Source organism: Apteryx rowi, unplaced genomic scaffold, assembly GCF_003343035.1.
Source record: "Apteryx rowi isolate R43461 unplaced genomic scaffold, aptRow1 scaffold_334, whole genome shotgun sequence".
Taxonomy (NCBI): domain Eukaryota; kingdom Metazoa; phylum Chordata; class Aves; order Apterygiformes; family Apterygidae; genus Apteryx; species Apteryx rowi.
Window position 1 is genome coordinate 734,618 of NW_020449797.1, and position 26,989 is coordinate 761,606.

A 26,989-nucleotide genomic window follows, 5' to 3' on the forward strand; every position below is an offset into this window, starting at 1 on the left:
CGGGACCGGATAGGAGCCGGCGGGACCGGCTGGGCGGGCGCACTCACCGCGCGAGCCGCGAGCCTCGCTCCGGAGACCGCTTCGGCGCCGCCGCGCTTCCTGCCCCGGGCGGAGCGCATGCGCCATGACGCAGCACGCACGCAGCGCCCGACCCGAAGCCGGCCGCGGGGAGCCGCGCAAGCCCCGCCCCCCGACCCGCCCCTCTCGCCAGGCCCCGCCCCCATGCCGCCAGGCCCCGCCCGCGCCCGGGGAGGGGGGCGCCGGGAGCGCATTAAACGCCGTGTAATTTAAGACAGTAAGCTGTAATTTTAAAAGATCTCTCTCTATAACAAATTAATCATAAAAAGCGTAACATTTTGCATCAGTAACATTATAGTTTCATAGATAGCCTTTCATGAGTGGTTGATACACAGTGGTTGATGATGGTGGATAGTTATGTTCCTTGAGTTAATAAAAATCAATATTCAAATAAAAATACACAGTCAGCCCAAACTAAACAAAGCTTGGACTTGCATCTTTAAGGGAAAGAAACGTCTGTAGTTTGTAATCGAACTCAATAGGTCTGCTCTGAGGTTCCTTGTATTTGCGAGTCATTTTCCTTCCCAGGTAGGGGATGAGTTCACAGTGGTCTATGAACTGCTCCAGTTTCCTCTTGTACTTTTTCCGTACATATTCTGAGCTTCTAGGGTTATAAGCTGCAAGAAATTGAGCAATATATTAATGTCCCACATTAATTCTGTGGAAGTTTTAAAACACAGATCAGATCTACACCTGATGCTTTTACTCTTCGTACAGATAAAACTCTTGGCACAGATAGCCCATGTCCATTGACTCCAAAACAAAAACAGAAATTGTCTGGTATTTCAGAAGTTCATAACTCCAGGACAGATAACAATATTCAGAAAGATCAAGGCTTTAGTAAACAAAGAAATAACATATATTTTCAGCTACCATCAGCTTCACATTCTTTGGGCAATGAGGGGCTGGCTCTAGACAGTGCCAAATTTGAACTAATTTGGGTAGCAGGGACTCTGGTGCATACATCGAAGTGGGTCTGTGTGGAGACAGCCCAGGTGTGGCCCAGCTGCACTGAACCAGAGCTCATATGTCTGTCTAGACCTGAGCTGGCTCCTGCGCTAAACTCCAGGTCCAGGAGGACATTTTTACTTGGGCACAACAGTGGACCTGAGCTTGTTTCTTGCATTCGTGCTGTGCCATGTCCAGTACGGTTCGCTCTTTCAGAGCACAGCACACTGGAGGATTCATTGCGGAGAAACCTGAGTAGCTCAGCCGACATTGCTCCTGTTGTTTAATACCACTCGTGCTGTGCTCCAGCTCGCTCTGCGCAGAGCTACGCAGCTCTCTCTGTGCTGCTTTTCCCTGTGCTCTGCAATGAACGTGAGCTGGAAGGGTGGAAAGCGGCTGTGCAGAGCCAGCTGGAGCTCCCTCTGACAAGCTGAACCTTTTCTAGACCTGAGCTCGCTGAAAGCAGCGTGACCATATTCCTGTGCCGTGATGTGTAAGCTGATAAGCTGGCCCGGACCCAACAGGCTCTGCACAGAGCCGTCTTAGGAATTTCTGCATCCTTGGCACAATTAATCTGTGACCCAAATACACTGCCCATAGCAAATCAAGAGCTGACTATGTATCCCTGATAGTTCAGAAGAGAACATACATTTCAAAGCCAGGAACTTTACAATGAAAGTTGTGTTGTTTCTGTTCTTCCTTACCTCCCTGCTCTAAGCCATATTTTGGGGTACATCAGTGGTGAGTGCCAATCCATTAATCTGTATTATTTTAACTGTTACACTGAGGCAAAGGAGAAATAGTGATTTAAGGCAGCCATAGCCTAGGCAGCTGTTTTTCTGTAGATGGTACTTTACATCACAAATTATAACAAAAACTGGATAGCATGGAGAACTATACTATGAGACACATCAGCCCACTAACTTTAAAATGTAGGCATTCTACAATTTCTGAGTGTTTTTTCAAGCACAGCTATAAGCAGAGCTCTTAGAGGAGCCAAGTTCGAAGGGTGCTGAATCACTATAGTGAGGTATGGTTTCTTACTCTTTTCCAGGAGTAGATCTCTGCATTTGTGACTGATGGCCTGTACCTAAGTCTTCTTGGATATTGAAAACAATCCAGTACTGTTGTTAAGAAAGCTTCAGGAGAAACTACAACCACTGTTCCTTCTCCACTATTTAAATGTGAAATGAAGGGGAATTTAAAAACATTCCAAGGCACCACAATGTGAAGCACTTTGATCAATTTTTTTGGTAAAGACTTCATGACTATTCTGAAGAGACACACAATAATAATCACTGTATTTGCAAGGGACATTTTAGAGCATACTGGAACTCTCTGTCTTAAAGTTAGAAGCAATTCTATTCAGGCTTAGAATAAGATAACTTGTAATCTTGGATTCTTATGGTCAAACCGTTTGTTACTGCATTAGGAGAGGAGTTTTGTGTACTTGCACAAACTTACCCAGTTCTTCATCCAGCACTAGTAATGGTTTAATGATACAATATATGAGCAAATTATTCCTAGAGTGGACATAAATATGTTAGCAAAGTAGTGCTAACAACAGAATGATACTACTCTTTGTGAATGAAACAAGCTATTGTGGGTAAAAACATAGTTTTGCAGGTTTGAGTATAGGGGCTTATAGTATGCCTGCATTATTCAGTGGTGATCCTTAACAAAGCTATACTAGCAGAAATCTGTGATAGTCCAAGAAAATTCTGCATGGCTCTGGAAGCTGCATGGGAAAACACAGAATGCGAAGAACTTTAGAAAGATGATAAAACTTAGCATTATCTAAAAGGATAAGCAAAAACTTAAAATAACAAGAGACAACATAAAGTTCACCTGCTGAACAAGCTGGCTTGTAAAAGGCAAAATTGGTAGGCTGAAGAAGTGGTGCAGCCTTGCTTCAGAAAACTCTAATAGCACTGGTCAATATCTAGACCAAAGCCACTTGGCTGCTGAAATCCTGAAAGCTGGCCCTATTTAGGCTGATAAGATTTTTAGCGGCAACTGTCATCTTGGACTGCAAATCCCCCCTCTCCCCCCAATAGCTGATACAAACACAGGAGACAAAGTTTGAACAACTTTCCTCAGTGAAGGAGAAGGCCTAACCTCTGGCAGCTCCATGAAACATTTTACTTTATCATTATTTTGTGGGCTCAATCCAAGCCACCTAATTTTACTGGTGGACTGTTTGTCTATTTTACAGAAAAGTAAGGTGATCAGACTGTAGATTAAATTGAAAAGATACAGAGTTAAAAATAATCAGCATACTGATACTCCAAATCCCATCAATATTGAAATCTTCCCAGATAGTTTCACAAGTAAACAGACTGATAAATATCTTTTCATTTCACTATGCTAAAAACTGAAAAATCTAAATACATCTGCATGAGCATCTGGTCTTTTATACTGTGTAATTTAGTATATCAATACTGAGCTCTTGCAAAAGAACTAATCTTGAAAGTGACAAGTGTTCCATGTGTAAAGCTGCTTTTCAAAACAATTAGACCTCTTTTTTACATATTTTGTCCACTTCTTGTGGAAGATACATATGAACAGCAAGCTGTGCTGATATTACCTGCAAGGCAGGGTTTGTTAATAAGTTTTATCTGATGAGCTGATACAGTTGGAAAAAGAGAAGCATTCAGGCACCTAAGGTGTTCTTCAGATTTATCAAGCATTTCAACAGTCTTTATTACAGTGATCTCAGTCAATTTTTAAGACAGTTCAGGTTGTCCAAGACTAATTTAAACTGTGGTGCCACCTAGTTTTAAACACAGTTTTGCTTTTTGTTTCAAGCTACTATCATGCATGTTAGAAATGTTTCCAAGTCAGGGAAGTGACTGGTGATAAAATACCATTAAAATCTCATATTTTTATGAGAGATCACAAGATATCTAAGCTATCTTGTTAACCTTTTTTCTTCCTTGGTTCTTACACACTCCCAAGAGACTTGGCAATGTGTACTTAAGTCAGTATAGAGTAGTATTTTTCCAAACTGGAAGTCAGAAAACTACAGAAATCAGTTATCAACATTGTATCAGATGATTTACTGCATTTATTTGATTCATTATTTTTATAGTATGTTATTTTTATACCTTACCTTTTAAATGACAGGCCACAAACAGCAGAGCAGTTTTTTTTACACTCAGGAATGGAAACTTTGGCTTTAAGCAGCCTACTTCATTCAGAGCTTTTATTAGCGAAGTTGCTACTCCCTAAAGAAATAAAACATTTTTAAAAGACCATTACAGAGATCTAGAACAAAAATATATTAAAAGCCTGATCCTGTTGTCATGCAAATCCAACAATATAGTATGCTATCTAAGCCAGTGAATTGTAGAAGAGCACAGAAATAATAGAAAATTGGCAGGGAAGAGACCATGAATCATTTTTTATTTCCTATCCCTGTCTAAAAGTATAATCAGCTATCCTTAAACCATTGCTGATAGGCTTGTGTCTAACCTGTGCTAAAAATCAAAGCAAAATATAATCCTATTAGATACGATAAACTAAAGAGTCATAAAATTCATCATGCAATTTTGCAGCTTATTATTCCCCTCTGATGGTCTTACTTGATTTTTTCTATTAAAGTTACAAGCATCTATCATTTTAAAGCTTTATAAAATATCCTCTCTTTATTGCAAGTACCTACCTGAACACAATTTTCAATCAAATATAATCCCATTAGTAAAAATAATACTTATATTACACTAAAAAAACCCTCCCCCCCAAAAAAAAACCTGGATGTGGTATATTATACATTGTAAAATCATGTTTTTTTTTAATTTGCTTTAATATAGAGAAGCAAAAACTAGCCTGTTCAAGGTATCCAGCTAAGGGAAGTGCAGTAAGTAGTATTGGCTCCTTTACTGGAGGGAGTTTGCGTGGAAGCTTCAAATTCCAGTACTTCTCTGGTAACCTAACCAGATAAAAAGTAAGGACTTAAAAGATGTATAAACTATGACATGATTAAAGACTAAAATGTGAATAGTATATTCACCTCATAAACTTCTGAAGTTTTTCTTCACTTTCAAATATATATAGCTTATCTTGATATTTTACAGCATACTCAGTGTTGCCAGGCACCAAAGCTTCATATCTGAAGAGATGGAGCAACAAGAAATGTTAGGCATCTTTTGTGCTGTGTATATTCATTAGATCCTGGGAGCCTTCTGCTAATCTAGCAAGTATAGACATTACAAAAAAGGTAGCAATTGGATCATCTGTGCTTCTACCACATGACAGGCAGTTACAGGGCTCAAAATCTGAGTGAGTCCCTACCTCAAAATCTGCTTATAAGTGGACTTTTATAGTGCCTCTTTGGAGCTCCTCTGGCTAAAATGCCAACCATGCTTCTTCAGGAGACTAAGAAGGGACAGCACAGAAATGACTGTTATGGTTGTATCTCAACAAGAAATTCCTGCACACTGAGGAAATCAGTGGGGCTTTATAGTGGAGCTTTATAGATATCTTATAAAACTGTGATAGCTAGTTTTGCCTCTCCTTAGGTGTTGTGAGATTTGTTTGAACTTTGAAGGCTTACGATAGAGAAAACTCAAACTGTATCCAAGCAGACTACATCACAAAAGACAGTAAGCCAACACAGATCCTTGTGATTGGCTTAATGCTAAGCTTTGTCCCCTTTAGTCAGTTTTGCAGAAGGGGATCCAATGCATTTGATTGACTTATTTGAGTGCCAATTTAAGTAAATTAACATTACCCAAGACACAAAAGGAGAAAGAATCCCACATTCAAGGAACTTATGACTTACGTGTCTTTCCCTCTACAAGAGGTGATCATCTGGCCAACCTAAATTCCTACTACTTAGGTCTGTCTCTCAGCTCTGTTAAAGAATTTTTGAGAGAAACTCAACCCACCTGCTTCTTTCAATTACAGATGTAGAGGAACTGATGACCTTCAGGATGCTTCAGGTTGTGCCTCAGTCTAGTTATTAGAAATACTCTAGACCATGCCATAAAGGCAGGGAGTTGATAGCTAGGGGATATTTTTCAGCCTCAGAAAAAAGACTAATGAAGCATCTTTTACAACTAACAAAACGATGTTTTTAACACCCACTACTGCAATAAAACTAGTGGAGAAACAGAGCAGAAGTTTGGACAAGGCTATGTCAAATGTGCTCTTTGTATTCCAGGGCCCTAGGACATATAGTCTGTAACACAAGTTATGAAAACTGCAGTGGTGTACCTCTGTTTTCCATCTAGGTAAGTGACTGGACAGTATCCCTGCATTTCAGCACTTCTAGGGAATAAGGCCTTCACTTCTGCCACTGTCAGTTTCTTTGGTAGCATTTCTGGAGGTGGAAGAGGTTGAGGTGCCAGTGGTGGTACATATACCTCTGGTTCACTCAAGAATTTCTATAGAAGAAGAAATTAAACATTTTAATAATGAGAGAAGCACTATAAGACTGTTAGTCAAACTCCAAAGGACTGACTCATGCAATTTAGACACTGTTTCTTCTACAAAATCTCTCTTAGTGTGCTGGTGCTGCTGCCATGCTAAGCAGGTCATTTCTTTACCAGTTCACTCAGTACATCACTATCCACTCAGCATCCATCCAGTATCCATAGCTGTTATTAGCCACTCCCTACCCCAACCCTCAAAAAAAAAAAAAAAAAAAAAAAAAAACCTGATGGAGGAGGGAAGAAATGGTTGCTTCAAAAATTAATGTTTGATCTACGACAATTTGTAAGAGGATCTTTGATTTGGAAGGACTCTCTGCTGCATTCTGTCTGACTGGACATTTGCTTAGCAGAAGTATACAGAACAATAGCTAGAACACCAATAACACTAGTCTAATTCAAATGACGTGGTGTTGTTTTTGTACAGAATCAAAGACTCAAAGCAACAATGTTCCTTCTCCCCATAATTCCCTCCCCACATGTTTTTGGACACTTACATCCAGTTCTTCCTGTGAAGCCATTTTGTAATAGTGTCCTCGAAATTCTGCAGCAAACTGCAGTGATGAGGTTACAGAGCAGTCAACCAATTCGTGTTTTTCTGCAAGGCTGACAGGGCAGTACTGTCCAAACTCCCCCAGCCGATACTGCAGCTCTTCAGGGGTGATGCATAAATCAGCAATGCTGGCTGCTTTTCCTGTTAATAGTAGTAATTAATGATAAACTTTTGTTAATGAAATATATAGAAAGCATAAAGCATTTCTATGTAGGAATGTTACAGTTTAGAAGATTATTGTATCATGTGAAAATGATATGAAATAATGAGAATTCAAATATTAGCAATTTTTATAAACTGATATTAAAATAAAGTTTCAACCCATTTTACTAATTAATTTTAGTAACATTTCTCTAGCATTTACTTAAGAAATACAGTAAGTATTAATGATGTGGCATACTGTACCTGCTTAACTTATTAGTCTGTTTTCTCTGGGATAGGTTTACTAGTGATTTATTGTTTCATTTCTTTGTGCTGCAAAGGAACATTTCAGCTATTATTTGAATTCTTCACATTGGTGAAAATGAGTACAAGGTGGGATAAAAGCATATCATTTATTCATCCTTGTCTTGCAAATGCTATGGTCTATCTGGAGAAATAAATTCAAGATCTTGCATAAAATGTCAGATAAAAAATTATTTTAAAAGGATGCTTTTCAAGCTTGATGTGAAAAAGTTACATATTTTTAAAAAATATTTCTTCGCTTATGACTGAAATTTATAAGGTGAGTACAGGCACAGAGCTGTAAAAGGTAAAATCAAAAGGTAGGTTTAAGATAAAGAAGTCTGCCCTTTAGTGGTAGTTAAACTGCACAGGCATATCTGAGGGGCACATTTAATCCTTTCTATGCTGCCACACGCAAATTCAAGTGGGAGCTATGCCATTTTAGACTAAAGAGCTTTTGGCCCCTCACTGCAGAAATTAACTTAAATTGCATATTTAGCCTTAATTCTGAATTTATAATAAATATTCTCCCCCCTTACTTAAGTGAATTTTCAAATCACAGTTTTTCCTGTATACTTTGGTATACCCTGTGTGATTTTTTGTAATCACCCGAAGTTGAGGAACCTGCCATGGACTGCAAGACAGAGCTCTGACTTCTTTCATTCTTTTGTTACCCTGCTCTTTGGAAAACAGCCTCAGATTGTTCTGTAGCTGGTTTGCTCTTTGCTCACTTCAAGAGAGCTCTTCAAGATCTCTCCAGATGAGATCAAAGAGTCTGTAATGCTGCATGATATTGGGTCTGGCATTGAGAGGTCTTGGAAAAATGCACCACTCAGTGTCTGTACAACTGCAAAGGATAAGGTCACCCAAGATCTCAAAGTGCATTAGTATGCAGGAAAGTCTCAGGATAAAAATGAGAAAGCTAATGTGATATCCTGTATCTTTTAGTAGCTAGGCTGTGAGAAGGGAAACCTGAGGAAAATTTACTTTTTCTCACTTTTTGATATAAACCCTCAGGTCTTGCAGGCAATCCAGTTACAGATCCATGCAGAAAAACACAGCTCATATAGTCAAGATGGTACTAAAGAAGCCTCTGAATGTTCTGGCGTTGTCTTTGAATTCTGCATATCCTTTGTAACTAAGGCTCAGCTTTTGGTCTAATGAGCACTAACTAATGAGCACTCTTTTTAATATGATTTATTTTTTTGGATTTGATGTAGCTCTTGGAGTCAGTGTCTGAGAGTTGAAGACAGATGCTGATGCTAAGATTGGTTTCTGTGTTACATTCTGATCCTTGATGGCAGATATCTTCACCCGAAGCCCCCAGCACTGCTTGTGGGCATATAAAATAAAAAAGTTAAAACTGAAGCCAACAAGGAAAGTAAGTATGATGCTGCTTTCCTCACATACTTAGCCRTTATTCTTTCGGATGACCTGCTAAAGACAAAGGACTACTGCCTAGTTGCTAGTTTTCCCTGAAGAGCCTCTGCAAATTAAAGAACCTGCAATCCATCTGGGCACTCTTCATATGCTCTCAGAAGGCAGATGCAACAAAGGAGTTGTTAGAAAGAAAGTCACCTTCTCTATAGCCCACCAAGTACTTAAAATGCAATCCAGTGCTTTACGCAAGCAGAACCAAGTCCAACTATTTTTTCAAATAGTTACTATTTTCCTATCTAGTCTCACATTAAAATTGACATCTAAACTTATCAACCCATAAAGCTACCTAGTAAGTGTGAAGACAGTGAATTTAACTTTAAAGAAAATTACAGATTTAAAAGATTTGGAGATGCTTATATCCATTTGTTTGCTGTTATAGCTGGAATGAATGACACAAGATTTTATGTTAGAAAAAGGCCTTGCATTTGGACAGTGATAGAATGCCAAGGGGAAAGGTAGAAGTTGTAATGAGCAAATCTAATCTATGGGTGGAAATATGCAGAAGATATACCAAGGGCACAGTGAAAACAAGGACTGTCAAGTTTTTAACTCAGAATTCACAAATAACACTATGTTTTTGTCTATACTAAGTTTTCAGCTGTGTTTTGTGTGATATCAGTTAATATTTTGTTGGTTAACTCATTTTCTGAAATAATGCATTTTGTCACATAGACCAGGTGCTAGATACATCAGCCTTGAATGAGGCAGATGTTGTGTGTTTTGTCTTTTCAGTGTTACTTTCTTATGGGTTTTTGTTATGTCTAGTAAGTGAAATATGCTATGAACCTTAATTCCAGCTGTACTTGGTATGTATGTGCCCAAGAATTAGCTTAATCCAGAGCAAGTTAAAACTGAATTTAAATATACTTATTACATTACAGCTTTACTTAAAGAACTTTGTTTTTCTTTTACCTTCTCTTATTCTTTCCAGATATATCTGGATTTCTTTAACAACCACTTGAACTTCCTGGAGTACTTTGTTCCAGATCCACCACTTGCTGTGAAAGGCATCAATTACACACCAGTTCTGATGCTCCTTCTCATAGTAAGTCCTAATTGCATCAATGTGTTGTTTATAGCAGGAGTTTCGAATAGCTAGAATCTGTGAGCTGTCATGTACAGGGTAGGGAGGTCTGAAGACAACAAAAAACAGCACTGATTTAATACAAAGTCTGAAGGTCAGATCATTTGACTGAATTCACATATAAATTTTAGGGCTCATTTTTACAAAATTTGGCATATTTGAAATTGTAGAGCTTATTTGAGAAGTACAACTTTCTTATTAAGAATATTTCCAGTTACGTATGAAAATAAACTTACCTCTGACCAGGCAATTATGAACAGGCAAGTGGATGTTCAGAAACAAAGAGCATAACTTTTGCTATTTATTTTGCAAATGCAACTCAATAATTTTGTAAAGGATTTGTAATATATCAGCACATATTTACTAATACACTCTATCAGTACACCATTAAATGCTACCATAGACAAAAGCTTATAGTACTTTTAAAGTGAAAGTCACTGTTCACTGAAAAACAGGCTTAATTTTGAATTATACTGTTGTTTGAAATCAAGAAGTAGCCACAATCCTTGGATGTATTTTGAAAACTGTCTAGCTGTCATATTTATATAAACATAAATGAAAATAATTCATCTGACCTCTAAAAATATTATGCAAGACCAGAAAAGGTATTTTTACTAGAACAGAGAAGCACTGACTGTCCTGGTTCTTGATTTAAATGGTGCCAAAGAAAGAGAAACTTCTGTTTTAATAGGATTCATTTCTCTATAAGTTGTACCTTTTAGAAATTGCTAATATTGCCCATTTTAATTTATTTGTATTTAAGCCTATACTAAGCCTATTACTAATGTAATTAGTTTGGTATTTAAATGATTTAAGTAAATACTTTTAAAAAGACAGCATTAATTTATTTTTTTGCAATGCAAATAGTCTTTAGGCTTTCAGTAAGCAATTAAGCATTGTACTGCTTATTTCATAAAATGAAAGAGACATGCAGTAATGCTCTAAGCTATCTGGAACTTCTTAGAAACATTTCCTTTAATGAGAACCAGGTTCTTATACAATTTAATTTTAAGGTGAATGTTCTGTTCTTTTTAATTCTCTGTCCCTTTATAAACTACTTACTGCTATACCTCAAAAACAACCAACAGCTTTTTAAACAAAATATTTATCTCCTTAGAGAAGCAAAGAAGAAAGATATCTAAATTGAACAGTTTAGCTGAGTAATTCATGAACTGTACACGTTATTAAAATATACATTGCTCCTATCTTTTAAAAAGGACTACAGTTAAGACTTAAAGAAAAAAAAGCTTATCAGGTAAAGTATCAATTTCCCTTATGATGAATAAATGATAACTTATTAAGTTATGATAACAAACAATAATTAAGTTGATGAATAATAAGCTTTAGCAGCAGAGTGAACTGGTAACATTTCTGATATGCAGTTTCACTAAAACTGCAGTTAAACTAAGCGGTGGGTGGACGCCATTGTACATCTGTTTCCTCAGTCCTCCAGTCTGGGGATCTGGCCAGAGCATGCCGCAGCTTCCTCTGGCCAGTATGTCTCGGTTTCCAGTCTATGGAAGTCAAAGCATTAAATTGTAGAGAAACTAGCACCCATGTAATTTCATATGTGGAGTTGGGAGGCCCATGGGGTATGCACCTGCATCCAAGAGCATGAAARCCCTCCTAGATCCACCAACTTAGATCTAACAGCCTCTCAGGGTACAGCAATGAGGTAGAGCACTACAGAGAGAGAGAGATTACAATCTTGTGTTGGTAAAAGTATTGCTCTCAGGGAGCATCACTACCTATTCGTGCTTTCCTTATCCAGCAGTGCTCTTCTGAACACTTCCTTTGCATTCATTTCCAATTCAAAGATTTTCACAGGAATTATCCTAACTGATTGCAAGAGGTTTACTTGTTTTCTTGTTAGAGGATACCCATCAATAACAACTCTGCATACAAACAGAAACAGAAAGACAGCTTTTCTAAAAGGTTGGTTCTTAATTAATTATTCACAAATAATTAATTTGTGCTACAAATATTCACAATACATTCTCAATAGACACAAAAGTCTACTCCCATGCCATCAAGTTCAGTGCTGCCCTGATTTATTAGACACAGTCTTCACCCCAAAGAATTTACAAACAAATTAAAATTAAAAAATTGCAAGTAGATGGAATAAGAAATGGTAAAGAGCAAAGGAAATACACAAAGGGTAAAAGTTATAGGAACGTAAGCGGACAGCTCTGACTTACCAGAATGGTGGAGTTTTCAGTTCTGACACAACAGTTATGCAGAAGTTTAGTTTTAAGTATGGGGAATTTCCATATGGATTAGGAGAAGCAGTTTTCAAAGTGAAAAATAAAATAATTTATAGTACTTGAACCATTTTTTAAATCACATTGAAAAAAACTTTTTTCACATATTATGCAATACTGGGGCAAAATATTCTGAAACACTATTCCAATAATTAACATGGAAGAAAAGTTGAAAGAATTCTGATCTCAGGCTCAAATAATTTTCAGAGATTGGTCTGGAATTACCTTTTTCTGTTAAAATTCTCCTTTTTCAGGAGAGGAGTTGAAGTTCATTAAATTGATAATGAAACAAAATGCTTTTTCAAGTTAGCCCAGTTTGACAGGTGTTGGGGGTAGAGCCTAAGAAATCTGTATCCCCTAAGAAATGAGGTGGAAAGAATCAGTTTTCTGCTCCTCCTTAATATCTTCAACTGTTAACAAAACCAGAAAAAAGCTGGAGTACTGAACCACCAGTGTGCATTACTGGAGAGAATCAGATCAGTTTGAGTTGGTACAAGAATAGCTATGAGAGAGAGAAAATGGCAGTGCTCAATGGATAATGAAATTCTGGATTCTGGCTGAAAAAAGGCTAACTTTCATAAAACATATTACTTGAATTTACTGGAACACACTCACTTGAAAATTGCAGAAAATTATGTTTCAGACTGCTTTTCCAGAGTAACATGGAGACCCTATTTTACACTTCATTTTGGACAGACAGATTATTTTCTTAATGAATAAACCACTGATGTGTTCTACTGAAACAGTTTGTTTCCCAGTGATAACATGAGAATCACTGCCTATGAAAGGACAGGCATACCTTGAAAAAAACCCTCAAAACCCAAGCAAGACTCTTACCCCGCAGTAGTACACGTGTGATTCATCAGAGTCACATCTAGAGCCTGGACAGCCAGTTCATCAGGTACAGTCAGTCCTTTATGAAGATGCCATTTTATCATAAGTGCCAACTCACTTTCTGGCTGGTCGTTTAACACCAGCCGTATGGCGTCTCCCACAGTCAGGCGCAGTAATCCATATACACTTGCAAATTTCTTGGCAACTGCAGAACATTTAGACTTCAACACTCAACTTTCACATAAGCAACATCACAACCTAGTAGTCTGTTAAAGTAAGTCCTCAGTCTTAGAAACTAAGTGTTCAGCTCATACCCTGGGTCATTTCCAATGCAGAATCTTGGTAAGTGGGTACCTAAATCTGCTTAAGGGGCTAAAGGGCCTGATCCTTTAGCTTTGTGCAGTGCATGCCTAAAGCACTAATAGCATTCAATTCAGCACAAAGCACAGCAGCCATTATCAATTTTATTCAAATATATGTTAGAAAATATGCTACCACTGCCCACAGAATAGCTTAGCTGTTAGATCACTTATCCAGGAAGCAGGAAGTATGGTTATAATTCTCCTTAATATGAAATGACTTAAACCCATCTCTTCCATTTCTAACAGCCTGTCCTAACCATTAAGTTCTGGTGTAAGCTGTATCTTCTCCTCTAGTTGAAGGCAGAGACCTGTGGATTGAGAGAGTCATGGAAGGAGACAGAGAGAAGGAGTGGGGAGAGAGAGGGAAAATCCTGTTTCATAATCTAGAAATTAGGAAACAGGCTGGAGAATGCAGTGTTTTTGGTTCTGGTCCTTGATCCTAGGAATATTTCTTCATTTTATGTTGCATCATATTGGTTAAAGGAAATGAGAAACAATTAGAAAATAATCAGAAATATGCAAGAGTTATAAATAATACTAGTTCAGATTTTCTAAGTGCCATCTTCTGTCTTACAGATAATAATAGCTCCTACCTGTAGTCTTCCCAGATTTTGGAGGTCCAACAATTGCAATCTTAATTGGTGTGGCTGGTTTAGGTTTTGGCTGACGGATATATTTGATGGGATTTTTCATAAATGTTTCTTTATTTTCTTTACTTGAAAAGAAATAAATATATTGTCGATGGATTACAGGATAGACTGGGTTTTCATGGCTCTGGGGTGATTTGATTATATCTCCTTCACTTAGCTGTAGCATACACAAAATAGGAAATAGTTAATTAGGTTTGACATAGCCTCTTCTTCTTCCATCCTACGGAAGTGGCTTCATGGGCAGGTAGATGATTATCAGCTACTGGAAAAGCAAGGCATCAAAGTGTTCTGAAATACCACCCCTCAGACATAATGTCCTGTTTGAGTCTGAGGAGCTTGCACACATATGTAATTCTTGTACAAAAAGATAACGTAAACATTAAAGAGAGAAAGATTATTCACTGTTTCCAGTAGGTGGTACCATAACACTTTCTGTCCRTGAACAGACCGCAGTCAGAGAGATGCAATATTTTTTTTAATTTTTAGCGAATTAACACCATTTCTATTGAGGATAAAGAAAATTTTTTATTCCTCGTGCATTAAGAAACACTTATCTAATCTGTTTATCTAATCTGTTCCATAACTTCTTATATTTTTTCCTAAATTTAATCTAAAAATAATTGGCATATACTCTACCTGCCCTTCTACAAAGACCCTCTAGTCCTTAATTAATTTCATCATTTCTATTATATCCTAAAATACACTCAGAATGAATCTATTTCCTTTTCATTATTACCATCACTTATAATTCCCACTGTCAGCACACCACCCTGATTTCATCTCGTAGCTTTTTAGGACTTCCTTCTTTCTTCTAATTGATTTTTTTTTTTTTTTTTTTTTGGTAAGAGTACACCATACATTATGAACTGGAGTAACAAAAACGTAGTGAAATTTATTAAGAAAAAGTGCAAGGTCTAGCATGTAGGGACTAATAAGAATTTCACTTATAAGCTGGGATTCAGTAATTGGAAATGACAGAATAGAAGAAATATCTACTTGTACTAATCAATTATTAGATTATTAGATGCCAATTTGATGAAACCATGGAAAAGGCAAGTGTGATCCTAAAATATTTTAAGCAGCATTTTGACTATATAAAGCCCTAATAGGATCCGATCTGTGTACAGTTCTGATTGCCAAGGTTCAAGAAAGAGAAACATGATCTAGAACAGGTGAAGACACAGACCAACATGATGATTATATAAAAGGGGTTAGAAATGACTTGATTATTTAGCATAGCAGAATGAAAGCTGAAGAATGCTTCCTTCAGGACCTTTCTTGTTTTCCGTTTCCTGTTCATTGGGCTTGTTTTTTAATATACATTTCTGGTTCATTCACAGTCCAACCTGCTTTTATTTCTATTGTTACAAACAGAAACAAATGACATGAGCCCACTTTCTGGAATAGATATGAGTACTTTCTGACCTGAACTTTCCAGATCTCTAGTAAAATACTATGGAATTAAATTTATTGCTCTTCAAAATGTGTAAATATTAATAGCAAACAATTATTGCTGATGAATTACATACATTTAACATTTGTCAATTTACTTTTTTGCCAGTGACAGGGTTGGCGGCCATCTACTCTGCCTCTCCTTAAGTTCGTCCAGCTTACAAATTCAAATCTCAAATCCTTTCAGCTTATTCTTTCACTGCTTCTGAAAGGCTTTAAGAACTTCTGTGTTGTTGTCCTATGTTTACTGGGCCGTAAGAACTTGGCATTTTTTTGTGGCTCAGTGCCACCTTTAATTGTGTTGCCAATGCTGTAGCAAATTTTGTTAAATGTCACTTGGCCTCTGTTTAGCTGCAACACTGGAAAGACTAACACCTGTTATTACCAGTGCTTGCTCTATGTTGTATGTATTCAGTGATACAGTTTTGTTTCAGTAATGTGGTTTTCATTAACTTTTACTGGCATTACTTGAAAATGTTTCATAATATTTTCTTGTTTTATGTGAAATGTATTACTTAAAAGTATTAATTCTGGAAATATTCTTCAGCTATTTAAAAAAAAATTACCTTGACTGGATCCCACTGACCAAAAGAACTTGGATATTTATATGAGAAAATTAGCATCTTATGTGCAAGTGGCAAACTTATTGGGTAACATTTCTCAAAAATGCTTCCGCGATTTTCCACTAGAGGATTCAGCTTCCTATATATTTGGTAGCATACGATGTAAGGCTTTCGTCTTCCACTGATCTTGATTTGAGGTATTAACAATTTTTCAAGTTCTTCCTAGTTAATGAAAACACAATGAAATATTAGAATCATAAACATGATCAGATTATAATGATGAGCGACAGCAATATTTTCTATGCACTATCAAGGATTTTTTGAGTGTATTCTCAGTCATTGTAAATCAGTGAAATTTCATTTAATATGAGATGAGAATTGGCCTTTCTGCATTTTTACATTTAAGTTACAGTTAAGACTGTATTTGACTTTGAGGAATCTACTATGGCAAAACTAAAGTTTAAGAGGTATCTTTTATAAGAAACATTCAAATATCATTCTTTCCCCACTCCTCACAATTTACAATGGCTTATTTAGCTACTGCCTAAAACTATTGCTGCTGTATGCTGATTTATTATTTCTCAGGTGATTCAACTAAAATATAAAAATATCCTATTTTCTACAGTGCTTTTTTTAGGTACCTAAGACTTTTACAAGTGCTACAATGTTTTAATGTCATAATTTATTCTTTCATGAAAGACCAAAGTTCCACAATGCCAAAGAGGACCAACAATTAACAAAATTAATGAAACGGATAAAAATAAACAAGTCTTGAATAATGAATCAGAAATAGTAAGTTATTTAAAGTTATTTATAAAAGCATAAATGTTCTTGGAATCAAAAAAATAAGGGCAAAAATACTGAGTAAGCTGTAACTGGGGGTACTAGTAACATGTAGTACTAATATGAAATTCTGTTATATGTTACTATTGGTGTGTAATTCCTCAAGTTACATATAATATCTATGTAGCTCCACAGTCTTGGATCTTTCCACTACCACTCATAAGCAGGACTCAATATAATAACAGTTTTTAAAACACTAGTCACCTCTGTTGTCACTGAGGATTATGTACTTCTTGAGAGAAACAAAAATTGTCCTCTTAAATGCTTGTTCCTTTTCTGGTCCAATTTTTCATGAGTTTACTAATGTGACACACTATAGACTCTCAAATGTCAGAGTGGAAAATGTTCCAAGAACTATAGTATTCCATCAGCTTTAACCTAAAACATTGTATTGCTCATGTAAAGGGATAGAATTTTCCCCATGTCAAGGCTGTTACAGGGATTTTTTATTGTCTTTCAATGGCCTTTTCCTAAATTCTTTCTAATTCCAGCTTTCAAATCCAGGTTATACTCAGAAACTGATATTAGCCACAGGCTTCATTCTAAACCCATAAAAATAAAAAATCCATAAAAATGTTTGGATACATGATTATATGTATTGTTCATAAAAATGTTCAGTAAAGATACAACATTTTCACTTTTCAAAGTTGATGTACTTTCAAGTCACCTTCCCCCAAAATTAATGGAAAGGGTGAATCTCTGGACACAAAACATTAATCTTTTCCACACAGCTTATACTTCCTTGAAGTGCAAAGAAAATTAGGAGTTTATTCTTGATTTTCCTGACATTTAATCCATCAACTAGTAAAATAAAGTGAACCTTGAATCAATTACACTTATGGTGGTGGTAAAAGTCAGATTCACTTTCCAAATCTTACATCTACCCCTTGGCTATCAATTTCTGTAAACTTTCTCTTTGGTCAGTTAAGAGAGGTTCTAAATCACATTCATTTCCTCCTAAAGTAAGATGCCTGGAGTAAGGTAAGTGAATGGCACCTATCTACTTACATAGACATAGTCATTTACACTGCAGATATCTGGAGTTAGATGAGATTATCTCACTGTAGATGTCACTGAGTTCAGAAGCACAGATCTGGGAGTATAGCTGTACTTAAATATTTGCTCTATATTAAATGGGTTTTATTTTTTAATCTGATTTTTATACTCTGGGCTATTTCAATTTTCTATGTGAAATCTCACATCTGGTTGAGTACACATTCACATTTGAAATACATCAAATACTGGTTTCTTTCACTATTTAAACACATAAAATGTCCACTGATTGCAATAAGACTATGTTAATAACAACTGTACAAAAAACTTAGGGTTATCTAATAAGAGCAGTGACTTAAAAATGACATATGGAATTTTGTTCATATATTTACAATCCTTCAGTTTGGTTGCCAACATCAACTGGCTTACTAAAAAGGAAATAAAGACCCTCAAGACTGAGTGTGTCCACCCAAATTTTTATTTGTTTTTTCCTAACAATATTACTTGGTCTTATAAATTATATATTTTGTAAAATATATACCTTCTCAGTACAGCCTTCATCTTGCTTACATATTCAGATCATCATGACTTCAGCAATAGTATCACTCAAACACTGTAACTTTGAAATCTGACCACTAAAACAAACCAAAAACGCTTCTTCCCTCATACTATGATATGAGTAATTAAATAAGGTACCTGTACACCTTGTAAATTATCTCTTTGTGAATCAAACTTTTCTGCAATTTCATTTTGTATACGTTCAAGAGCATCAGTCTCCTGTTCTTCTTCAGTTTCTTCTTCTTCTGCTTCTTCTTCTAAAAACTCTTCTTCAAGTATAGCTTCAACATCCTCATTTACATCCTCATTTTCATCCTCATTTTCGCTGGTTTCATTATATTCCTTATATGTTAAAGCATATAAATGTAAAATATTCAGTTGTTTCATGTCTATGATACAGATGCTTTGAAGGAGCATATAGTATTTCTGTCTTTCTTTAGAAAAATCATAATTCAACAAAAGCTTTTTTTGGTAGCTTATCTAAAACAAAAATCTAGTAACTTCTAGAATAATATTTCAGAAGAAAACACAGAGATATTACATAATGCATACAGTGAAGCACTGTGCCAATTCCAACAGCACTTGAAAAACTGCAATGCTACATTGCATTTTTGTTGAGAGGAGTATTTTTTACATATTTGGTATTGTAGTTTGGCAGGACTTTGTTACAAACAAGCTTGTTAGCTGAAAGCATACTTGACAACATTTCATAAGCAGTCAGGTAGTTCATCAATGCACATATAAATATGTTTTGTAATTGAGTTTGGGCAGAAATCCTGGTACAGTCCTATGCAGGTTAATAATGTATTTGACAGAGTACTTAAAAGGTATGCCTGACTACAATGACTGGGACTACTCTTATGCTTATAAATTAGATATGCTAAACACATTTATAAGTATTTTGCTGAACTGGGGATCATATGAAGAATTCTTTTAAAATTGCTTTTAGTGTTGATGAGTCATCAGTTTCTAAAACAATTTAAACATATCATCAAATTATTTTGAAAAGTAGAGGTTTCTGACAATCTGTTATATTTTTACTATTCCAAATTGCCCTTAAAACTCTGTGACTAAAAACTCTAGAAATTTCTAAAAGATATGAATACAAACACTTCTATAGTAAATATTTTTAATTAACCTGTTTTCTTACCTCCTGCTTCATTTTTTTTTGTTCTGCTAAAAGTTCTGCCCTTCTTTTAGCAATCTTCACATCCTGTTAGTGAAAAAAGAAGATCTAAGAAAATAATAGTATTTGCTAATAAAAGTTCTCCTCTGAGAATTCTGAAGTGGAACTCACCTTTACTTATTAGGTGAGTTTTACCCTTCGGTAGGATGAATGTGTAATTCAATCAGCAGTATGATATAAAAGGTTTTAAAACTTTTGATTTATTCTTCTGTACTTATAATAGGTAGAATTGGTAATTTCACTTAGAAATGATGTTCTTTTCCTCTTTATAACTCTGTTTCCAGTTGCTTTTAATGTTACAAAAATATTATCTATGCAGCTGGAAATTTTGCAGAGCAGACATGTCTCTGTGTACTAGGTGAATATGTGTGTAAATTTCAGCAAAACTAACTTGGCAACTTCTGAGAATGAGATTAGAGGGAAAAAAACCACTGTGATTCTAAACACAGTGAAAATATTATTATAATCTCTGTTAGTAAACTACAGAGTTTCCTATAGTCGGTTTCTGCTGCTTGACAAAGGGATCAATGAGCCTAGCATTAAATGTGCGCTGTTTCCTAAGTCTTTATAAAACTGCTCAATTTTGACCAAGTTTTAAGTATTTGAACTATATTCTTCCATACATACTCAGTAAATACATGTCAAATACACAACGGCTAAATTCTAATACAGAAGTAATAGGCAGAGGCATTCCTTTCCATTCAAGGCCACTGGAGGTTGACAAGGATTCAACTGTAGTTGCTCTTCTTGCCCACTGTGATGCCAGTCACCTGAACTGAGATCAGAGAAGCTGAATATGTCAACACTGCAGGCAATAGTGCAATGTTAGAAACACGTTAGCTCTAAACAAAAAGTCCTGGATACCAGAGCACTCTAGGCAGAGCGGCAAGAAGCTCTGTGCAGGCTGATTTTCTTTACCCCTGTGACTGATTAAACTAAGGTATTGATGAACGATACTGCAGTGCAGACATACTCATTGCTGCGTGTCCTATTGCTGGCTTCTTTCAGTGGACAAGGAAACTCTACAGCAGCATCCAACTGCTCCACCTGCATTTTCCAGACTCTCTCTGTGCCCTCCAACTTCAGTAACAAATGAGATAATCGCACCCCCAGCAGTGTTGCATTCTCTCAGCACCCTCTGACTTGTTCACTGACTGACCAAAAGGATGCTATGGAACAATATTCAATGTGTAACTAAAAACTATATTGCAATACTCATAAACAAAAAGATCAAATTACCGTTATTCAGGAGATCTTAATTCTGGCTTTTCCTTACTTCTAAGTGGTGGTCTTTATGCCTTGATCAATTTGTATAGCTGTTTTGTATATCTGTTTTAAACAACAGCCTGTTGTTTTCCTTTGTCATGAGGAGCCATATTTATGCCTACACCTCAGGATTCATAGTACGGGTAGTTGCCACCTGAGTTATCAGAGTAACTCCTTACAGGGTGAGCTTACAGCAATACAAGCTGCTCACTAGAATGCACCTTTTCCACTGAGGTTTCCAACTTGCTTCAGGAAATATGAAATCAAAGAAATACTTGAACTCTCACGGTTTATATGCATTTTCAGAGACAATCTCTGGTGCAAGCAGTTCATATAACTTACTGATATCATATGGGCCTTGTCCCAAACTCCCTTGTACTAACTTACTGTGCATCAGCTGCTCTGTAGTAACTTATGTTCAGGCCTTTTCTGATAGTGCATGTGAAGTACTATATCTCACTTCTATAGGAAGTTAGGAACCTTGAATACTTCGCATGTGCCAACTGTAAATGTCTGTATAGAAGTTTCAAATTATTTCAAGGCAGCTGTTATGTGGTAGCCTGTTCAGTAATAAACATATCTTTGTTCAGCTGGGAGACTGCACAGCTGCAACAACACTGAGAGTGTGGCTTAGTGCTCTTACATTTCTGTGCAGGGTGTCATAATTGGAAACACAGGCACATACGCTAAACAGTGCCTGTGAAGTAAGCCTATGGGAGATATGGATCAACTCAACAGCACATGCTCAGGGAATCCAGGGTGAAACAGCAATACTGTGGTCAAGCTGTGTGTTTGATGTTTTATGGCCATATTCAGTCTCTCCATCTAGTTGTCTTTTGTCTGGGACTTTCCAGATGTCTGGCATTCTGCCAGACTGCCTGTTGTCTGGCAGCACAGCTGCTTTGCTTGGGGTGCTAGGCATCTAAAATTTGTGCACTGCCCACACTGGGCAGTGTAATGTGGGAGAGGCAGAGAGGAGAGGAGCCTTAAAGTCTCTTCAGTTCCCCTGGTAAATCTGTGTGAGGCTGTGGCTCCTGGCTCCCATGTATGTTTCTGTGTGTGCTCCTTCCTGCGTTGGAAGTTTTAGAATCTGTCTTAGTACCTGTGTTTCTGAAATTACAAATAAGTAGACAGTGCTGAAAACCTACCCTTATTTTTGCTTTCAGGTCTTTCAGTTTCTTTTTCTTTTCCATTTTTTTATATTGTCTTTCTCTCCATTTTTTCAGACGTGGAGGAAAAAGACGGTCAAAAATGTCACTTTCTTCTACTTGAATATAAACTGCAACATCAGGGCAGAGTCCTCGCTCTGACAAATATTGGGCTTCATCTAAAGTTCGAGGGAAACCATCCAGTATAAATCCTGTGGACCTGATTCAAAAAGAAGATATTTATCATTACACAATGTGGTTTAAAGTGCAACACAGTGAAAATGGAGTGAATTTGAAAAAGCAATCTTAAACTCCCTTATTAAAATATATTTTAATAGTAAATAAAAAATATTTTAATGTGTTATTACTCTTCAGAATGCAAAAGTGATATTGCACTATGTATTTAAATTATTGTACTAACAAATATATTTCTCTCTTCTGAGGTTTTAATGTGCTGAGATTACTTATTTAAAAAAAATTTAAACCAAAATAAGTTGTATCTTCAAAATTGTTTGTATGGCCCTAAAAATTATACTTCTCAGCCATAGCTCTCAAACCATGTGAAGATACTACAAACATTATTTTGGTAAAGTCCATCACAGAAAGTTTGTTGCCTGACAATTTATTTTTCAGAAATTCCTGACAATTTCTTCTCCAATACAGGATGGGAACCTTGCCACTCAGCATCACATACATCTCCTTTCCTGCAAATACTAAAAACAGGTCAGATGATATGTCAGGAAAGCTCCATGGCTTGTTGGAGCTCTTTCACTCTCACATTAGATGAGCAGACCCAAAAAGCTGAATGTTGTGTTAATGAGAAGTTAATACTTCTATTTATTAATTTAGACTTTAGTATGAGACATTCTAAAACTGTAGAAAACCAAAGGAAATCCAAGGAGTGAGAGTGGATGGAGGAACAGCTGGTCCTGGATGCTACAGGAAAAAGCTGGAGGGAGGATATATATCATGAAATATATCATAATGAAGGTTCTCCTTTATTATACAGACCTTGAGGGAACTGAATTTATATAATCATTTAATGTCATAACATTATGTGTAATGTTGGGTATCTTTTTGTCCTGGTTCTTTTCTTCTAAAACTGATCTTCCTAGTTTTACACAGTTAAGAGAATGTTGTCTTCCTRTCTGTGGGCTGACAGGACAAAAGTTTATTTGAGGAGCTCATTTATTATTTTCAAGGCATTTCTCATACTGCCAGGGATTGCAACCTAATGGTCAAGCTTCCAGCACCTATGATCTGTATGGAAGTGAAAGGAATAGATAGGACATGGAAAAAGGGATTTTACCTGCTGAAAGTATGTCCTGAAAAGCCTGAAAACAGTTTGCCCTCTGAAAGTAATTTATCTGATTTATTTATGCAAAAATATTCCATATTTATCATGGCATAACAGATATACTTTCTGATCTGAAAGGATGTCAATTGTAGTTACATAACTGGAGTAGAGATTGTGATGAATGCACAAAAGATAACTGATGCTGTGTCATTTTGGAGACCATAGGTATTTTGTCTTTGCTTTCCACATAACATTTATAATACGTGGAAACCACATACTTACAGCTGGATTCCAGCTCTCTATGTTTATTAGCTACATGAAAACATAAAACATTTATTTACATATCTATTCTGTCAGCCTACCAGAACTACATGACTATTGTAATAGAAGATAGGGAGGACCAACTATTCAGAGGATTTAATCCAGTTCAAGTGCACTAAGTACTTTTGTCCAGCACTCTGTAGAACACATAAAACATTATATTACTATCAGAATTTCAATCAAAACAGCATACCAAAAACTAAGAAGGAGAGGTAGGTTATGTTTCATAAGTACAAGAGCATCTGAAATAATGTCTGCAATAGTTATTTATAACTGTGGACACAAGGGATGAAACATTTCTTAAGATTAGTTAAAGAAAGAGAGAATCTAATTACAGTTACCGGAATGGCTCTTTCCTCCACCAGTCAAGAACAATATTATCAAGTACTTCTGGAGGCAATGCCTCATTATCCACTAGATTTGCTTTTATTGCTTCTTCCTCATCAGTTAACTCTGTTTCCTTGATAAAAAGAAAATCCACGAAAAAGAAAAACAGAAAGAAAGAAAGATTTGCATGATATATCTATTGATTTTTGACTAAATAAGGTTAAATGAAGCTGTCTGGGTACTGGTTACTGTCTTCATTTGGCTTAATCCAGCAGAAACAAAGTAAACTCATTTGCTACATTTCACTGTACTATATTATACCTAAAATACCTGGTTGGCCTACTTTTGTGATATTTTCCCCTCCTCAGGGTTGGGTAATTCCCTAGAGTTGAGACAACTTTACATCAAGCTGAAAGGGACAAATTGGGGGCCGGCAATGCCAGGAGTCACCCTCTCCACAATCAAGGATAGCATCTCCCCTTAACTGGTATTAGCTCAGCTTTTGCAAGCCATAGATGTAAAAGTGGGCCTCAAAAGCCCAGAAAATATATTAGAGTTTCTGTAATTGCACATAAAAACTATATTAAAATAAGACTATAAAGACTACAAATTTGTAACACAGCATCACATAATAATTTAACTTTACAAAGCACAGCTTCATTGGCTATGCTTACATTACTCTTCAAGAGCAGTCTCCAAAGTGTGCATGGGTACAGTATGCTCTGCTGCTTGCTCACCTTTAATTTCTATAATTGTCCAAACAGCTGCCTCAAACAAACTGAAGGCTGCCTGCAGATAATGCAAATAGGTGCTTGCTCTAAAAGATGGTCCTGAAGGTGCATTTGTTAGGTGTAGCAATTAAGTTTAACTGTGATTGTGAATATTGCGCATTTCTGTAAATGGTCTCAAGATAGATACAAAATAAATTTTAGGCCACTGCCAAGTAATCTAATTTCAATAATTTAACCGTAATTTGTAGGAGAAGCAGTGATAAATCTGTTTCTCCAGAACAGCATTGAACTGTTTTCACTATGCAAGGCAGAAGAACTTCTCAATATCTTGCCTTATTTTCTGCACACCTTCCAACTTCTTCACAGGTTCAGCTTCAACAACATATAAAGAAAAGAAAACAACATACAAAGAAAAGATCCTACAAGCAGCCATCTGTGTCTGAGAATGTTGCTCATGAAGGGTGTTTCTTTATGAGCATTTTAGTTTGGAACAGGAGGGTACTTTTGAAGCAAATCTCCTCATCTTCCCCATGCTTTGCTTCACAGCACAAAGAGGTCTTGGACTGTGTCAGCTATATTCCTTTCGGACAAAACTAAACTGGACAACGTGCTCCAGGAGGACTTCCTATCATTAACATGTTGCAGTCAGTAATGGTTATTCAGTCCATGGGACCAGGTTAGAGCTAGTCCAAAGAAGCTCTTATCCCTTCCCCCTGAAATGTGTATAGTGAGGACATTTGGTCTTTAGCATTAACTTTTTCACTTTACAGATCCATCTCTAATTAGCCACATAACTTGCTAACTCATCCTCAAAGCAAATATACATTGCTAACTAAATGAAGTGGATATCCAGTGACCAATGAGTAGGATACTAATGCACAGGAATAGGAGTGTGAAATGTGAAAGAGGAGCAAGCAAATCAGAGTACTCAGGTACCTTTATTTCTACTATTGTCTATCTTTTGAGTGTTGGGCTTTGTTGTCTTGATGTGGTTTTTCTAGAGTTTTGTGTTTAATAATGCTACTACCTTGCACTAACTGTTTCTTCAACAAGTTACCACTCTTGAGGCATGGGAGGTTTTCAGCTAGCAAGGTTTTCACCGACAAACACTGCTTGTTAGGGAACACAAGAATATTGCATGTCCTTATGGTCCTGCTCTTGAGGGCATGAATAGAATAGTCTGAGCACTGTCCTCAGTTCCTTCTCTGTGCTGAATTCACATGAAGGACTGTGAGGAAGGAAGGCAGGTCCTTAAATTCATCTATAGATATCATCTTAATAAAAAATCATTTTCTGTCAAGTCAGTAACTCTTTTTCTTCCTCGAATATGTGGACATGTTGTTCACAGTGTATGGTATTTTAAAAAAAAAGGTCTGTTATCTCCAGCAGATGGAAACCAGCTGTTTAAATAAGGATTTCAGAACTTTCTGTTCAACTTGGGTAATTGTGTTTGAAGTTGTCACTGGGGAAAAAAAACTGAGCTCTGTGGAACTGTTCTACATATTTTCATTATCACTGTTTGCTCAAATTTTCCGCGGAGTTAGCTGATGCTCTCATCAAATAAATTCTAGTATACACTAATGATTTGATTTATTAATAGTATATGTTCTTCTGATATAATCTGCAGTTCATTTTGTAAATCTCTGATTTCCTTTTCTCTCTGATCGCATGAGAAAATTAACAGTTTAGTGGGCTTTTGAATGTCTGTTTATATATTGCAAGAATGCATTTTTAAACTTCCTAATTGTGTAGCTTTGCTTCTTAAACAAGTGAGCAAACTTTCAGAAAAAAAATTAATATATTGGTTATGTTTACATCATCAAATAGCACTGGACAATAGCAGCAACGTCATAAAGCAAAGCAGTTGGTGCTGTGGACCCAGCGTCTGCACTATATGCATTGAGAGAGCATTTTGGCCTAGCTTAATCTGCTCCTGCAGATTGAACACCCATTAGCAGATGAAACACATTAGGCATGTTTCTGAAGTACTTGTGTTTAGTTCATTCAAAATGAATTCAGTTCATGCACTCTGAAACTGCTCCATAATGTGAACCAAAGAGTGGAAACTGAGACAACTGGGAGACTTGTTTCTAAAGCATGCTCTGGATAGAAACTAAAATGTTAATGCAGATGCAGCTATTGTTTGACAAGAAAGTCAGATATCGCATTTACAATAAACTTGAGTTGAACTCTTAGCATGATGCTGCTCACATGAAAT

The 26,989-nt window shown here is 36.5% G+C and overlaps 2 protein-coding genes across 3 annotated transcripts in view; both read right to left on the reverse strand.

The window, feature by feature from the left end:
* Nucleotides 1-145, reverse strand: part of ZBTB24 (zinc finger and BTB domain containing 24) — an 11,669-nt gene extending 11,524 nt beyond the window's left edge. Inside the window, exon 1 of one of the 2 annotated variants that reach the window (XM_026072033.1) lies at nt 48-144. The gene's annotated coding sequence lies outside the window, so the exon portion shown is untranslated. Of the gene's footprint in view, nt 1-47 lie in introns of both variants that reach the window. The other variant, XM_026072034.1, reaches the window with a different exon arrangement.
* Nucleotides 146-492: 347 nt separating this feature from the next.
* Nucleotides 493-26,989, reverse strand: part of AK9 (adenylate kinase 9) — a 77,316-nt gene continuing 50,819 nt past the window's right edge. Inside the window, 17 exon segments of the mRNA XM_026072043.1 lie at nt 493-695; nt 2,875-2,929; nt 2,932-2,990; nt 4,139-4,253; nt 4,855-4,957; nt 5,039-5,137; nt 6,244-6,413; nt 6,956-7,152; nt 9,808-10,028; nt 11,728-11,874; nt 13,078-13,279; nt 14,030-14,243; nt 16,105-16,323; nt 18,634-18,837; nt 19,646-19,708; nt 22,096-22,315; nt 24,055-24,164. Of these exon segments, the coding sequence (XP_025927828.1) occupies nt 493-695; nt 2,875-2,929; nt 2,932-2,990; nt 4,139-4,253; nt 4,855-4,957; nt 5,039-5,137; nt 6,244-6,413; nt 6,956-7,152; nt 9,808-10,028; nt 11,728-11,874; nt 13,078-13,279; nt 14,030-14,243; nt 16,105-16,323; nt 18,634-18,837; nt 19,646-19,708; nt 22,096-22,315; nt 24,055-24,164 (2,601 nt within the window).